General features: G+C 41.2%; 1 protein-coding gene across 1 annotated transcript in view; it reads left to right on the top strand.

The window, feature by feature from the left end:
* NDUFS1 (NADH:ubiquinone oxidoreductase core subunit S1) overlaps nt 1-14,186 on the top strand; it is a 29,420-nt gene that overhangs the window by 3,159 nt on the left and 12,075 nt on the right. Inside the window, exons 3-14 of the mRNA XM_006029544.3 lie at nt 3,126-3,223; nt 4,881-4,988; nt 5,707-5,783; nt 5,863-5,944; nt 6,066-6,196; nt 7,138-7,323; nt 8,273-8,407; nt 9,689-9,803; nt 10,338-10,483; nt 11,149-11,277; nt 12,198-12,327; nt 12,975-13,135. Coding sequence (XP_006029606.1) covers nt 3,126-3,223; nt 4,881-4,988; nt 5,707-5,783; nt 5,863-5,944; nt 6,066-6,196; nt 7,138-7,323; nt 8,273-8,407; nt 9,689-9,803; nt 10,338-10,483; nt 11,149-11,277; nt 12,198-12,327; nt 12,975-13,135 — 1,498 coding nt within the window. The remainder of the gene's footprint in view (nt 1-3,125; nt 3,224-4,880; nt 4,989-5,706; nt 5,784-5,862; nt 5,945-6,065; nt 6,197-7,137; nt 7,324-8,272; nt 8,408-9,688; nt 9,804-10,337; nt 10,484-11,148; nt 11,278-12,197; nt 12,328-12,974; nt 13,136-14,186) is intronic.

Here is a 14,186-nt window from a genome sequence, read left to right on the forward strand (position 1 = left end):
CCTGACCTTCAGACTGAACTGACAGAATTGAAAAAGCAGCTAAGAATTTTGGCCTCTTACAAAAACACACGTGGGATAATAGCAAACTATCATTTAAAGTAAAGATTCAAATTGATGAGACTTGTGTGCTGTCACCCCTGTTTCATGGTTCAGAAATGTGGACTGCATATGCTAGGCACATCAAGAGACTGAACAGCTTCCACCTGAGATACTTGTGTAAGATCCTGAAAATAAAGTGGGAAGACAAAGTAAAGTACAGAGGCACTGGAATGTATGGGCTTGACACACTTAAAAACCATTATCTAGAAGAGGAGGTTGCTGTTAAATTATAAAATGGGATTAAGGACTAGTGTATAAAGGATTGACATAACAACTTGTTCAATAAATGACAGAGAGGTTTTATTTACTACAACTATTCACTATTAAATGATCTTAAAGCAAAACAAAATCCAGTATATATAGTTGTAAAAGTGATAGTATCTCACCAACACAGGCAAAGAGGCGGTCTTAGTCTTGTTAGCTCAAGGCATGGATCTGTTGCCAGTGAGATCAGGTCAGCTGGGCTCAGTAGCATTTCTTGTGTTGAATGATTTCTCACTCTTGAAGTGCCCCCTGTTAGCTGCTTCATTCCTTTCTTATAACTTGCAGCTCAGCATCTTCAAAGCTTTCTTGTAGTTGTGTAAATAAAGAGAGAAACCCAAGCCATAACAAACAGGAAGATCCTGTTTTCTTAACTGTTCATTATTGATTATCAGAAAGTCCCAATTTTGATTGAATGACCTTCCCCAGTAACGGGAGGTTTATCAATCTGTACTGAGTTGCAACATATCAGGAAATTGATTAACAACTGGGAAAAATTCAACATTTTGAAGAGTTGTTCTTGGAAGATCAAGGGAACTACTGAGATGAAACAAGAGTTAATCAAGAGGAGATGCCTATCAAACTCCATATGGAGAATGTTCCTTCCGGCACATAAACCCAAGTTAATTGCAAAGAAATATTTACTATAGTAATGAATCCAGGATAGACATTTCACACAGTCACATATATGATAGGGGTGCACCGATAGAGATTTTTGCGTTGATTCTGATAGCCGATTTTTAAGGAGGCCTATCTGCCGATAGCGATCTAATTTCCAATACTAGCCAGGCAGCTTGGAGAGCTGCCTCCAGCTGGTAAGTCTAGGGGGTGGGGGAAGGGAAGGGGGGTGGGGCGGGCACGGGATGGAGCCGTAGCTTGTCTGGGGGGCTTGGGGAGGGTGGGGGCAGCTCTTGCCGTTTGGCGGGGGGGAATGGGACGTGTAAACCTGGGTCTATGCAGGGCGGGTTGGGGCTGCAGCAAGCTCTTCCCGGCAGGGTGGGGCTGCACTGGGAAGGGACTACAGTGAATGTGTGGCTGCAGCCCTACCCCTGTAGCCCCCTTTTGGCACAGCCCTGCCTCGCTGGGAAGAGCTTTGTGCAGCCCTGGCCCCAGCCCACCCCATGCAGATCTGGGGGCACACACTTCAGCACAAGCAGGCAAGCGCTGGACAAGCTGCTGGACCAGTGGCTCCTAGACAAGTGGGGCACAGTGGTAGGAGCTGTTGCCCTGGCCCACATCTGCCCTGCCCCTGCTCCAGCCCCATGCCTCCCTCCCTGCGGGGGCCTTGATCTGCCCCCCTACATCCCTTCCCTCTTCCCTCTCCTTCCACCACAATAGACTTACCAGCTGGAGGCAGCTCTTCACGCTCCTGGGCTGTGCTCCCTGCTGCCTGTGCTGCGCTGTGGATGCATGCATGCACAGGCCATTTCTCAACCAAATTATCGGCCTGATATGGACGATTTCCAATATATTAAATTTTCTTTATATCGGACCCATGTATCGGTGCACCTGTAATAAATGATGCATAAGAGCCTGCTTAAAATCATCATCGGTATAGTAAGATAAGCTGAAAGTGATACTTCATTATTTCTTTTCAGAAGGTCCAGCTGCAAACTTATATCCTCTTGTACTATGCAACTGTCATCAATATTTTGTAGTTTAACTTGTGAGTAGGCCCAGCTCAGCTTAAGCTTCACAGTCATTAGTTTCTATGGCTTGGCCATGTCGAGAGAATGGAAGGAGACTATCCTCAAAAATATTTTGTACAGCAAGATTCAAGACTGCTCTAGAAAGTGGGGTCACCCTCTATGGCAGTGCCATGTCTGCAAAAATGATTTAAAGTCATTCAACATGAATGTAGAAAGCTGCGAGGAGCACACAGAATCCTATCCGATCTGAAGGGAACATCCGGCACTGGGTGCTGCTCAACATGAAGCGGCTTTGATCCAGAAGATGGAAGTGAAGCAAGAAAGAAAAAAGCAGCATGCTGCAAACTCAGACAACACATGGATCTGTGGAACTCGTAACAAGCCGTTGCACTTTTGAATTGGGCAAGTCAACCACAAGCGGCATTTGTTAGACACCTGACTAGACAGACCTCTTATCCAAATGCCATGATTTAGAATACTGATGGTTGCTGATACTATTTTTGTCTGTAAAAACAACTTTCAGTATTTAATTCAGGCTCTGGGGGAACACTTATCTATAATGAGATGAATAATATGAAACAAATGGAAGCTTCCTGTAATTTGTTTATAATGAGCTCCTCCTTTATTGTTTGTTGGCAAGCTAATTGAAATAAGATCTTCCTACCCCTTGACCTGTACTTTTGAAACATGGTTAACAGCTATTATTTAGTGTTTTCCTCTCCCTCAGGCTTCAAAAATGACACATCACTGAAGTTTATGATGGATACCTCTCCTAGAAATTGCAATACTGTCTTTATGTAACATTTATTGGGAGTAATGATTCCAATGTGTGTTTTTAAATAGTGATCACATGCCTAGAGTTTTGGTGTGTAAATTGAAATGTATATTTAAAAACATGAACCAGAATATGACCAAAATCACTTTAGACTTAGTAATGCCAGTTGTGCAGATGAAACTTAATTAGGAATCATTTTAGTTGAGCTAACTTAGCCTTCTGACATGGGTTATGGGTTTTTGGCTGACCAGAAAAGTTAACATAGCTAGAGTGAGCAAACCAATAACATTGCATCTAGCAGTAATTCAGATTCCACCTTTTTTTTTCTCCTTAACTTTCAGTGCGTGGAACAGCAGCAACAGCAGCAGCCAGCAACCAAATAGAGGTGTTTGTTGATGGGCAGCCTGTGTTTGTGGATCCTGGAACCACAGTGCTTCAGGTAAACAAAGAAATTTGGATATGTTTCTGATTCTTCCTCCCCACTCTCCCCTATGGTATTATGTTTGTCAGCTTGTTGCACATCACAGCAATTCTGTCTAGACTAGCCAATTGCCCATCAAAAATGATGACGGGGATGGGGGCTGGGATGGAGTGCTGCCACCTAATGCCCCATGCTGCTGCTGTTCTGCCTCTTGCAGAGAGCGGGGTGGGGGAGCTGGCCTCGGCTCCCCCCCCCCCCCCCCCGTCTGGTCCTGGGTTTGCTCGCAGGGAGCGAGGTTGGGAAGCTGAGCCTAGCAGCTCCCCCACCCTCTGTGTGGTCCTTGGCGCAGCTTTGGAATCATGGCAGCACTCCCCCACGCTTGGAGCACTCCAATTGGCTGTTTCCGTCAGCCAATCAGAGTGCGAGTAAAGTGTTACAAACTTAGGCTTTTATCATATTAGAATGCTTTCATTGCCCACAAGACAACTCAGGATGAGAGGATCACTTATTTGAGAGAGAGAAATCCAGTCTGGACCAATTTTGATTGAATTCTTGACAAATTGTTATTAAATTCTAGTTGGTACCAGTAGAGCTATTTTGTGTCCTGGTCAAAATTATATTAATAATAAAAAAAATAATAAATGCAGTCATTCAGTTTTCTTGATGATGAGAGCTAAACAGGACTCTTGAAAGTCCATTAATTCTTACCTTATTTAATTAAATGGCGTTTTACTCAAATGTACCTTGCCTTCCTGCACTGAAAGCTCGCAGTTCAGGGTACAACTTTTCCAATGCTCTTACCCATCTTTGCACGAGAAGAAATGAAATCCTGGCCTTCCAAGACAATGCTCAACATTGCTTCTAGACTCTTGAGGTTAGCTTTTCCATCAGAATTTCAGTATAATTATGTGTAATCAGAAGGGAGAGCACGGAGATATAGGATTGAGTTGTGCTTTTGGATGCAAATGATATTACAGTTGTAGGTGCTGTAGAATTCCTATCTTGAAGTCTTGTGCAGTGTTCTTTATTAAACACTTTCTGCTTAATTAGCTCTCCTGACGGAAGCAAACTTTTTAAGTTGACAGAAAACCAAGTTTTTCACTTAGACTAGCACAGTATTACTGCCAGGGTGTGTGACTGACATCTGTGTGTGTGTGGAATTTTATAGCAGCATCTAGTACAGTGAGGAGGAAATCCTACAGTCAGTGGGAACTAGGCAAACAAAGTCCAGTTCTCTCATTTTGGGGGATTTTTTTGTTCATGCATCTTTCATGTTGTGTTTCAAATTCCCTTCTTCCTTTTATTTTTGTACTGCACTTCATTCTCTTTATTGCTACAACTAACACCTTTCCTAATAGCAAAGGAAAGAGAATGCTTTCCTCCTTGCTGGTTTGAGGGAGACACCTCTTTTTTTTAACATGCTTCTTACCTGTTGGTATTTCTAACCCTTTGATGTTAGTTTGGCCATTTTTTCACTTTGCTCAAAGTTTTAAACTTAAATCTGAAAAAAAATCTTAAAGACCAAGAGAGTTTGTTGTTTTTTCCTGGAAACCAAAACAGTTTTTAATTCATAGAAAAACTCTAGAATTACAGGGTGGTGGTCTTTTTTTGCACTTTTTTGTTTAACACAGGTTTGATATCCAGGATTTATTTTCTTTATTTCTTCCTCTTCTAGGCCTGTGAAAAGGTTGGAATTCAGATACCTCGCTTTTGTTATCACGATCGGCTGTCTATTGCTGGAAACTGCAGGATGTGCCTTGTGGAAATAGAGAAAGCCCCCAAGGTATTTATTTTTTGTGTTACTGAAATTATTTTTGTAAGTGTGCAGGACTCTACAGTGGGGGAACTAATCACAGATTACAATAACAATTTATGTGGAAATTAATGTGGCTGCTGCAAACAGACTTTTGTGTCTGTGTATGTCTTCACCCCAAAATGTCATGTGTACTGTACATACATGCATGTCTGACAGGATCTACAGTAAATCACAGTTCTTTTCAAAAGATTAAAAGTAGGAACTTGGAAATTGGTACTGTTGCTGGGCATCTGGTACTCAAACTGACCCTAGAGCTCTCACGGATGTAGCTATATAATTGGGGCTTGACAGATTTTACCTCTGTGGTACTGCATCATGAGTCCACTTAAGTCTCTTCTGAAACTGACTGCTGTGGCGCAGGCCTGAGCTCCGTGTTGGCACCAGAACATTTCCCAGATGCACGCTTTCATTTTTGTGCAGTATACCATTTTTATTGATAATGATAAGGATAATGGCTAAAGTTAACCACTTGCATCAAAGATGGTTTTTCATACACTTGACTCTTGAAGAATTTTTTTCTCTCATGGCTATAGTTGGGTAGTTTATGTATTGAAGCAAATCTTTTTATCTTGCATTTGCCAGAAAAGGTTAGACTAATAACTAGCATGTGTGTAAATTATCAGTACTTGTTTTTCTTTCTGTTTAAGTGAATTTGTGCTGATGCATGTTTTTATGATGATTGCAGCCAGTTGCTGCTTGTGCTATGCCGGTAATGAAGGGTTGGAATATACTGACAAATTCCGAGAGGTCCAGGAAAGCAAGGTATCTTCTTTAACTACATGTTTATCTTATTTGCTGAGTAAAAGTGTGCAAATGTGACACTAATTAGTGACTTCAACAGAGAGGGAGTAATGGAGTTCCTGCTGGCAAATCACCCATTGGATTGTCCAATCTGTGATCAAGGAGGAGAATGCGATTTACAGGTACAAAGTCTAGTTCAGTTGTTTTAGACTTAATGAATAAGTTAATATTTTGAATTGTGTGTCTAGTGAAACAACACTTGGCAGCAACAAGAGTTCATTTATTTCCTCTTGTGTATTCTAGGACCAATCAATGATGTTTGGCAGTGACAGGAGCAGATTTATGGAGGGGAAACGTGCTGTTGAGGACAAGAATATTGGCCCACTAGTCAAAACAATCATGACTCGATGTATACAGTGCACTCGATGTATCAGGTAATGTCCTTTTGCTTGGCATTCTGTCCAGTGCAAACAAAAAGGAAGATTTTTTTTTTTCAAATACTGTTTGATTTTTCTCTTTTTTTCCTCCCCAATATTTTTTCATGTTAAATGTGACCCCAGTAGTGGTCAGTCCTTAGTCTCACTTCTATGATTGCCATAATGGTACTAATTCTGAGGAAGGTCAACAGTTACTTTCACACAAACCACACAGCTACTGTTAGATGGTAACAACTGGAGATGAGCAAACAAGAAAAGAAGTTGGATTGATCCAGATCAAATCATCTAGTTCTGGTTCCAGAACAGATTCCCAAACATCAAGTGGCCTTTAGGGTCTGGTTGGGCTGAGACTGAAGTTACATTAAAAATAGTAACCTTGGGGGAATATCCTTAAAGATAACACAGGGGGTCGGACTCGACGATCTATTGAGGTCCCTTCCGACCCTAACATCTGTGAACACAATCTTTGGGGCTAAAATGTAGCTTTTGAGGTCTCTGCACCATTCTCCTTGAGCCTGCACATTATCTAAATAGGCTGTTCTAATCCATATCATTATGAGAATTTATGGTTATTGTTGACTTTGGGATAAGCTTAAACAGCTGATCAAACTCCATATTCATTTAGCAATCCCTTATTTTTCACCTTCTCCTCCCCCCAGTGTAACGAAATTCAGTAAGTTAGTGCTCCTACACATAATTGCTAAATGCATGCATGCATGCATGCATGCTAATACAGATATAGTATAATTGGTTTTGATGATTTCTAACAACTATAGAATTAACCTATTTAAATATATCAGAAGCTCCTTGTGTAATTAGGTGACTGTCCGCCTTTTCTATAGGTATATCAGAATATTATCTCTTGAGAGATGAAAACTTAAGATGGATCCTACTGATCTGTTTGTTCCAAGTTTTTATATTTCATTTGTATCCATTAGGTTTGCTAATGAGATTGCAGGTGTAGATGATTTGGGAACAACAGGAAGAGGAAATGACATGCAAGTTGGCACTTACATTGAGAAAATGTTCATGTCAGAACTATCAGGAAATGTCATTGATATCTGTCCAGTAGGAGCACTTACCTCCAAGCCGTATGCCTTTACTGCCCGTCCATGGGAGACAAGGTATGCATCTTACACAGAAATTCAGTTGCTCTTTTAACACATTTTTCTTTTACATGTGTTGTGGTGGTTGGAGTTTTTTGAATATTCACCTACAAAAAGGTACATCGTTTTGTAAGGAAAAAAAGATTCTTATTGCATTTTCTGGTCTGTGTGGGTTCTTCTGTAGACTCTATATCTCTAAAATGTTACTAAATTGAGTCAGTTAGAATTCTAACATCTGTAGAACTAATAGATTTCTCAAATTTAGATTTATATGTCAAATATAGATTTAACTTCAGCATATCCCTTAGTCCATTAACTTGCATAGAGTAGTCTTTCCTTTGTCACATAACATAGCTCCAAAGATTTAATTTTTATACAGGGTTTTTAAAAAGTTGTTTGCAACATTAATGCTGAGCAGTGTCTTTAACAGAGAATTGTTGCTATAATAAACTGGATATGAAATGATGATATAGGTCATGGATACTCAGATATTTATAGTCTTGAATTTAGGGAGTGGGGAAGCTGGGGCAGAGGATCAAATTAACCCAAATATATTCGTTTTCCTAAGTTGTGCTAACGACTATCTAAACCAGTGGTTTTCAACCTGTTGTCTGTAGACCCCTGGGGGTCCTCAGACTATGTCTAAGGGGTCTGTGAAAGATGACTCTGATCAATCAAAAGTATGTGAATACCCACATTTACTGTTCAAAGGGGTCCACACCTCCATTTGAACATTTTAAGGGGTCTCTAAATGAAAAACCGGTTGAAAACCACTAATCTAAACAATAGAACTAAATTTTTGACAGCCAGTGAATTGAAGTATGACTTACAATGTCATGTGAAATATTTTTAGCATTAAATATACCTAATGTTAAAACATGGAATGTTTTCAGGGCTTTAAAAACTAGCTACTTACTTAGGGAAAAAATCATAATTTGTAGGTCTTTGTGGTCTGTTTTCTATGCAGAAAGATTGAGTCCATTGATGTTCTTGATGCAGTTGGAAGTAATATTGTAGTGAGCACAAGGACTGGAGAAGTAATGAGAATTTTGCCAAGGTTGCATGAAGACATTAATGAGGAATGGATCTCAGACAAAACAAGGTACTGGTAGGATGTATAAGGAGTTTCACAGAATGATAAGAATTGCACTGACAGAATACTACGTTTAATGTTTTAAGGTCATTGTTGAGTTGTTTAACAAACTGAATGTTTGTTATGCTGCAAGTATTAACAAATGCTCCATCCAGAACTGTGTGTTTTTTACACTCCTTGACTGCAGTAATCCTTCTGTCTGATCTGTGTAACAGGACTTACCGCTAAAAGCAGATGTGCTGCCTCCTGGTGGCCACTATACTACCACCTCTTCTCCTCTCTGGTTAACTAGGGTACATTCCTGTGCTTTCCTGCCATGATTTGAACGTTATTTTAAATTCAGTAGGCTGCCCCAGTCCACTGATTGATTGATTGATTGATTGATTGATTGATTCTTTTGCCCCATAGCTCAGTCTCTCTGAGCTCTCAGCTGCTTTGGCTCAGTTCAGTTCACTGGACCCTCAGCCCCTCGGAGAGTGCCTTAGTCTCTAACAGCCTTTGTCGATTCCAGCGCCTCAGATTTCAGGCCTTCTCTGGACACCCTCAGCCTCCTTTTACCCCTTCAGCCGCTCCAAGCCTCATCATCAACATAAATCCAATCCAAAACACGATGAACTGGGGCTGGGGTCCCTTTCTATAGGCCTTGCCCCCAGCTTGTACTTTGTCATGTTGGCTTCTCCTAGCTCTGGCCTTTCTGGTCTTACTTGCAGTTTCCTGAGTCTCCAATGTGACTTCTTCACTCAGTGCAGGGAGTTAGTTTCATGAATGTAGCTTGGGCCAGTCTACAGTTCCCAGTGCTTCTTCCCTCAGCTCCCAGCAGAGAGCTCCTGCCTCTAGCCCTCCCCAGGTCACACTGCCTTTACTTTTTTGTGCAGGGTTTATGTAGCCCCTGGCTGCTTCTGCTTCTGAACTGAGGACTCCTCAGCAGGCCATTGCCTAATAAGCAGCCAGCTGCTTATTATCTGGGCTCTGCAGCTTTCTAACTAACTACTGCTTATCCTTGCTCTCAGTAACAGGGCTTGCCCTGTTGCATATGTTGTTGTTTGTTTGTTTGTTTGTTTGTGTGGTTTTTTGTTTGTTTTTTTTTTCCTTTATGGAAGGAAAAAGATTCACTCGTTAATGAAAAAACAGGGTTTCAGTTCTTATTATTTATTTTAACCCAAACTATTTGTATTTAAATACGAGTCTGTACTGTTGCTGCATTTCTTTCACCATGTAAGGTTTATTTTGTAGCAGAGATAATACTGGTGTTAAGGCACATCTGAGTGACACTTTTTTCACTTTATTCAGGTTTGCTTATGACGGTTTGAAACGCCAGAGGCTTATTCAGCCAATGGTCAAGAATGAAGAAGGGCTGTTTGTATATTCCTCATGGGAAGATGCGCTGACTCGTGTTGCTGGAGTGGTAAGAATTACTTACAACTTTTGCTTTTGGTGGCACTTAAATGTTGTTAGGCGAGTAGGCAAAATCAGTAACACTTCAGTTGAAGATTGGAGACAACCATTTACTATTAATGTTTAATTTATTGAGAAGAATTTTTGGGGAGTTTAATTTATTTCTAACTTGGTAGAGTTCCATATTTCAAAACTGATAGGTAAGTGCAACTGTGAGTTTCTTTGTTCTTAAAGTGTAAGTGTCTAGAGTATATGTCCTGCACTCTTGAAAGTTTTGGTATTTTCTTTGGTAGTTTAGCTACTGTTTATGAAAAATCTAAATGTTTTTAAAGGAGGTGCTAAGAAAAATCATTTGTTAAACCTCATTTTGAACTTGTTTTGGGGAGGAGAAGGAAGAAGTACCCTAAGCTTAATTTTAAACTTCATACCATGATGATAGGAAGACAATACTTCATCTCTTCAAATGCTCTTTGCTTGTGGGCCGGTGAATGCAAGCTTGTATCCAACTGTTACCTCATCTGACACTAACATTGCCTCTTTCCAGCTGCAAAGTTTCCAAGGTAAGGATGTTGCTGCAGTTGCAGGAGGACTGGTGGATGCAGAAGCATTGGTAGCTCTAAAAGATTTGATGAACAGAGTAAATTCTGACACACTCTGTACTGAAGAGGTCTTCCCTACTGCTGGAGCTGGGTGAGAACAGACACACAGATCTTATGCACGTTTTAGAGTTTTAGCAAACTCTTAAACCTCTTGTGAAACAAACCTTTTTTTTTTTTCCATGGTCCAGAGCAATATGATTGTGTGAACTATCTCATAAGATTCTGAAATATGCAGGATTGGAGATTTTGAATAAGTTTCATAGACATCTGGAATATTATAATTTCAAGTTAAAATCACCATGCTAGAGTTGGATGCTCTAAAGAGGTATAGTCTCTTACTGCAGCAAAGATTGCAAAGCTGCTCTCATAATTCAGTACAAAAACAGCTCTTTAACACTTACTAGGCCTTGTGGCTATAAATGGATTTATTTAGGTAACTGTAGCACATCAGATATTGTTACAACTATCTCTAGGGCAAGTATAGTTTTACTTTGGTAAAGGCTGAGAATACTATATAGACAGAGGAACATGTCTGCATCATAGCTCCCTTTAAAACTTTGATAGCGCTAGTAACCTTATAAAGTGGAAGGCTTTTGTTTATACTGGCATTAGCATTGAGAATTTTTCCTTTCTTTTAGCTTCCCATCTGAAAATAGTTTACACCTAGTAAGTTAACCCTGCAGTCTTTGCTGCTCTGATTTGTTGCCTTCGCCTCCTCTTTTTGACAGTTACTTTGTGTGTGACTTTTTGTTACAGCACAGACCTTCGCTCCAACTACTTGCTTAATAACAAGATTGTGGGAGTGGAGGAGGCAGATATCCTGCTTCTGATTGGCACCAATCCACGCTTCGAAGCACCACTGTTTAATGCCAGAATTCGAAAGAGGTTTGTACTTTTATGAATTAGTAGTTCATTTTTGCTAGCTAGAGGCTAGATCACACACATTGATCTGGTACAGCAGTAGGACTCCATGTAGATTTTTAGGCATTCATCCAGGCAGATCAATTTTACAGCATCCCCCACACCCCTCTGATCCCCGTCTTTTTGTAATGGAATGGGGTTGTGTCTGATACGGGAGTCTCTCTCCTCTATGCCCCTCACCCCCCACCTTTTTCCCTTTAACTTCAGCATATCCCTTAGTCCATGAACTTGCATAGAGTAGTTTTTCCTTTGTCACATAACATAGCTCCAAAGATTTAATTTTTATACAGGGTTTTTAAAAAGTTCTTTGCAACATTAATGCTGAGCAGTGTCTTTAACAGAGAATTGTTGCTATAATAAACTGGATATGAAATGATGATATAGGTCATGGATACTCAGATCGGGCCTGCAGTCATGTAATTTGGCCTGTAGGTCTCCCCACAGGTCTAAAAAATGGTGGTGGTGGGGGAGTGGTGCAGTTTATACTACTACTGCTCCCCCACTGATAAATTTCCAAGTCTTTTGCATCTGAGACAATCCCACACATGCTGGATTGGGCCCATGGACTAGATCTGGCTCACGGATGGAGCTGGCAGTGCTCATCCAGCCATGGCCCAAAGGTTGGGCACCACTGATACAGCAGACAGACCTGGCACTGGTCATCCAGTCCATGGGTCAAAAAGGCTGGGTGCCATTGATTTGTAGGCAATTTTTCTTTGCTTTACACTGATCATTTATCTTATTTCTGTTTTTTGAAGTAGCTCTTTGTTTTAATCATGGTATCATCCTGTCACTTGCCAGTAAAATCCTAATGTTACTAGCTTTGGCTGACCAGCATTATAAATTTCTGTGGCTTACCTATATTTTATTTTTACTATTTTTAGCTGGCTTCAAAATGATCTGAAAGTGGCTGTTGTGGGAAGTGCAGTGGACCTAACCTACACATATGATCACCTGGGAGATTCTCCACAGATACTTCAGGATATTGCTTCAGGAAAACATGAATTTGCCAAGGTACATGTTGCATGAATAAAATGGTGCAGATATTTTAGAATAACTTTTTTTAAATGTATGATAGTGTTAGAAGTTGTTTTTGGTCAAAGTTTCCCTTCCCTGCCCTCTCGGGATTTTGCAGCAGGTAATATTTTTAACATGTAAAGAATCTGTAAGTTTTATATTCAGTGTGTTCACACTAATGGTTGAGGTTAAAAGTTCCTTCCAGTAAAGTATGTGAAACACTGAAATGTTTTATCACACACATGATCATGGGACATTTGAATATGCCCTCTTCTAGGTAAGGCAAACACTTTCAGGCACTACTGAAATAATTATAGGTGGTTACAGTGAGTGCAACGTTGACTATTTAGTTTTTTAAAACACTGTTATGGTGCAGGATAATGCAGTAAATTACCACAACAAGAACTCATGGAACTTGATTAGAAAATTAAGTAACCTATTTTCCTTATTTTTCAGTTGCAGCTTTGCTTGGAAGACTTGTTGCAAACATTTTGATTTGATTTGTTACCTTTCGTGTTTGTATACTGCATTAACACCTCTTAACGATCATTGCAAATATCCTGATCTGAAGTCGCATTGAATTACTTAGCCTTGGAGTGATTTTTTTTTTATTTTTTTTTTCCCCCCCCCCTCCCATCAAACAGGTCCTTAACCAGGCCAAAAAACCAATGGTGGTCGTTGGCAGTGCAGCTCTTCAGCGCAGTGATGGAGCAGCTATCCATGCAGTAGTTTCTACCATTGCACATAACGCCAGGACAAAAAGTAGAGTTGGTACTGACTGGAAAGTAATGAACATCCTTCATAGGTTTGCTTCAGATTTTTTCTACAGGCCTTTTGATCCACCTAGACTTGGCATAAATGGCATATATAAATAGAGGCCTCCTGAACTCAAGGAGGCGGACGGTCGATTTTTGTGAGCAGCTTGTGGGGCTGGCTGCCATATTCATGGGCTGAGTGCAGGTGGAGGCCCCCCTGCCTCTGGCTGAGGGGCCCTGGCAGTCCCACCCCTCCCCACAGATTGCCATGTGGCCTGAAACTGCAGCTTAATTACCCTGATTAAGCCCAGGGAAGCCATTAATCCACACCGTGTTCATAGATTTCATAGACATTTGGGCCGGAAGGGACCCCGGAGGATCATTGAGTCCAGCCCCCTGCCCCAAGGGGAGGAAGTCAGCAGGGATCATAGGATCCCAGCAAGATAAGCATCCAAACGTGCCTTGAAGGCGTTCAGAGTGGGTGCTTGAACTGCCTCCAGCAGCAGCCTATTCCAAACCTGGGGGCTCGGACAGCGATGTTCTTTCTTACGTCCAGCCTGAATCGGTCGCAGTGGAGTTTGTGACTGTTCGATCTTGTCATCCCTTGGGGTGCTCTGGTGAACAGACGTTCCTCCAGATCCTGATGAGCACCCCTGATAAACTTATAGGTGGCCACCAGATCACCCCTGAGTCTGCGCTTTTCCAGGCTAGAGTCCCATGGCTCTCAGCCTCTCATCATAAGGTCTGTTTTCCTGACCTCTGATCATGCGCATGGCTCTCCTCTGCACCCTCTCAAGCTTCTCCACATCCTTTTTGAATTGTGGAGCCCAAAACTGGATGCAGTATTCCAGCTGTGGCCTCACCAAGGCCGAGTACAACAGGAGAATGACATCCCGGGATTTGCTTGAGAAGCATCATGGATGCAAGCCAGCATTTTGGTTGCTTTACTAGCTGCAGCATCATGCTGAAGGTTCATGTTCATCTTGTGGTCAACCATGACCCCCAAGTCCCTTTCATCTGTAGTGCTAACCAGCATAGCACTGCCAATCCTATAAGGATGCTGCAGGTTTTTCCTCCCAAGGTGGAGAACCTTGCATTTTT

This window comes from Alligator sinensis, unplaced genomic scaffold, assembly GCF_000455745.1.
Source record: "Alligator sinensis unplaced genomic scaffold, ASM45574v1 scaffold372_1, whole genome shotgun sequence".
NCBI lineage: Eukaryota > Metazoa > Chordata > Crocodylia > Alligatoridae > Alligator > Alligator sinensis.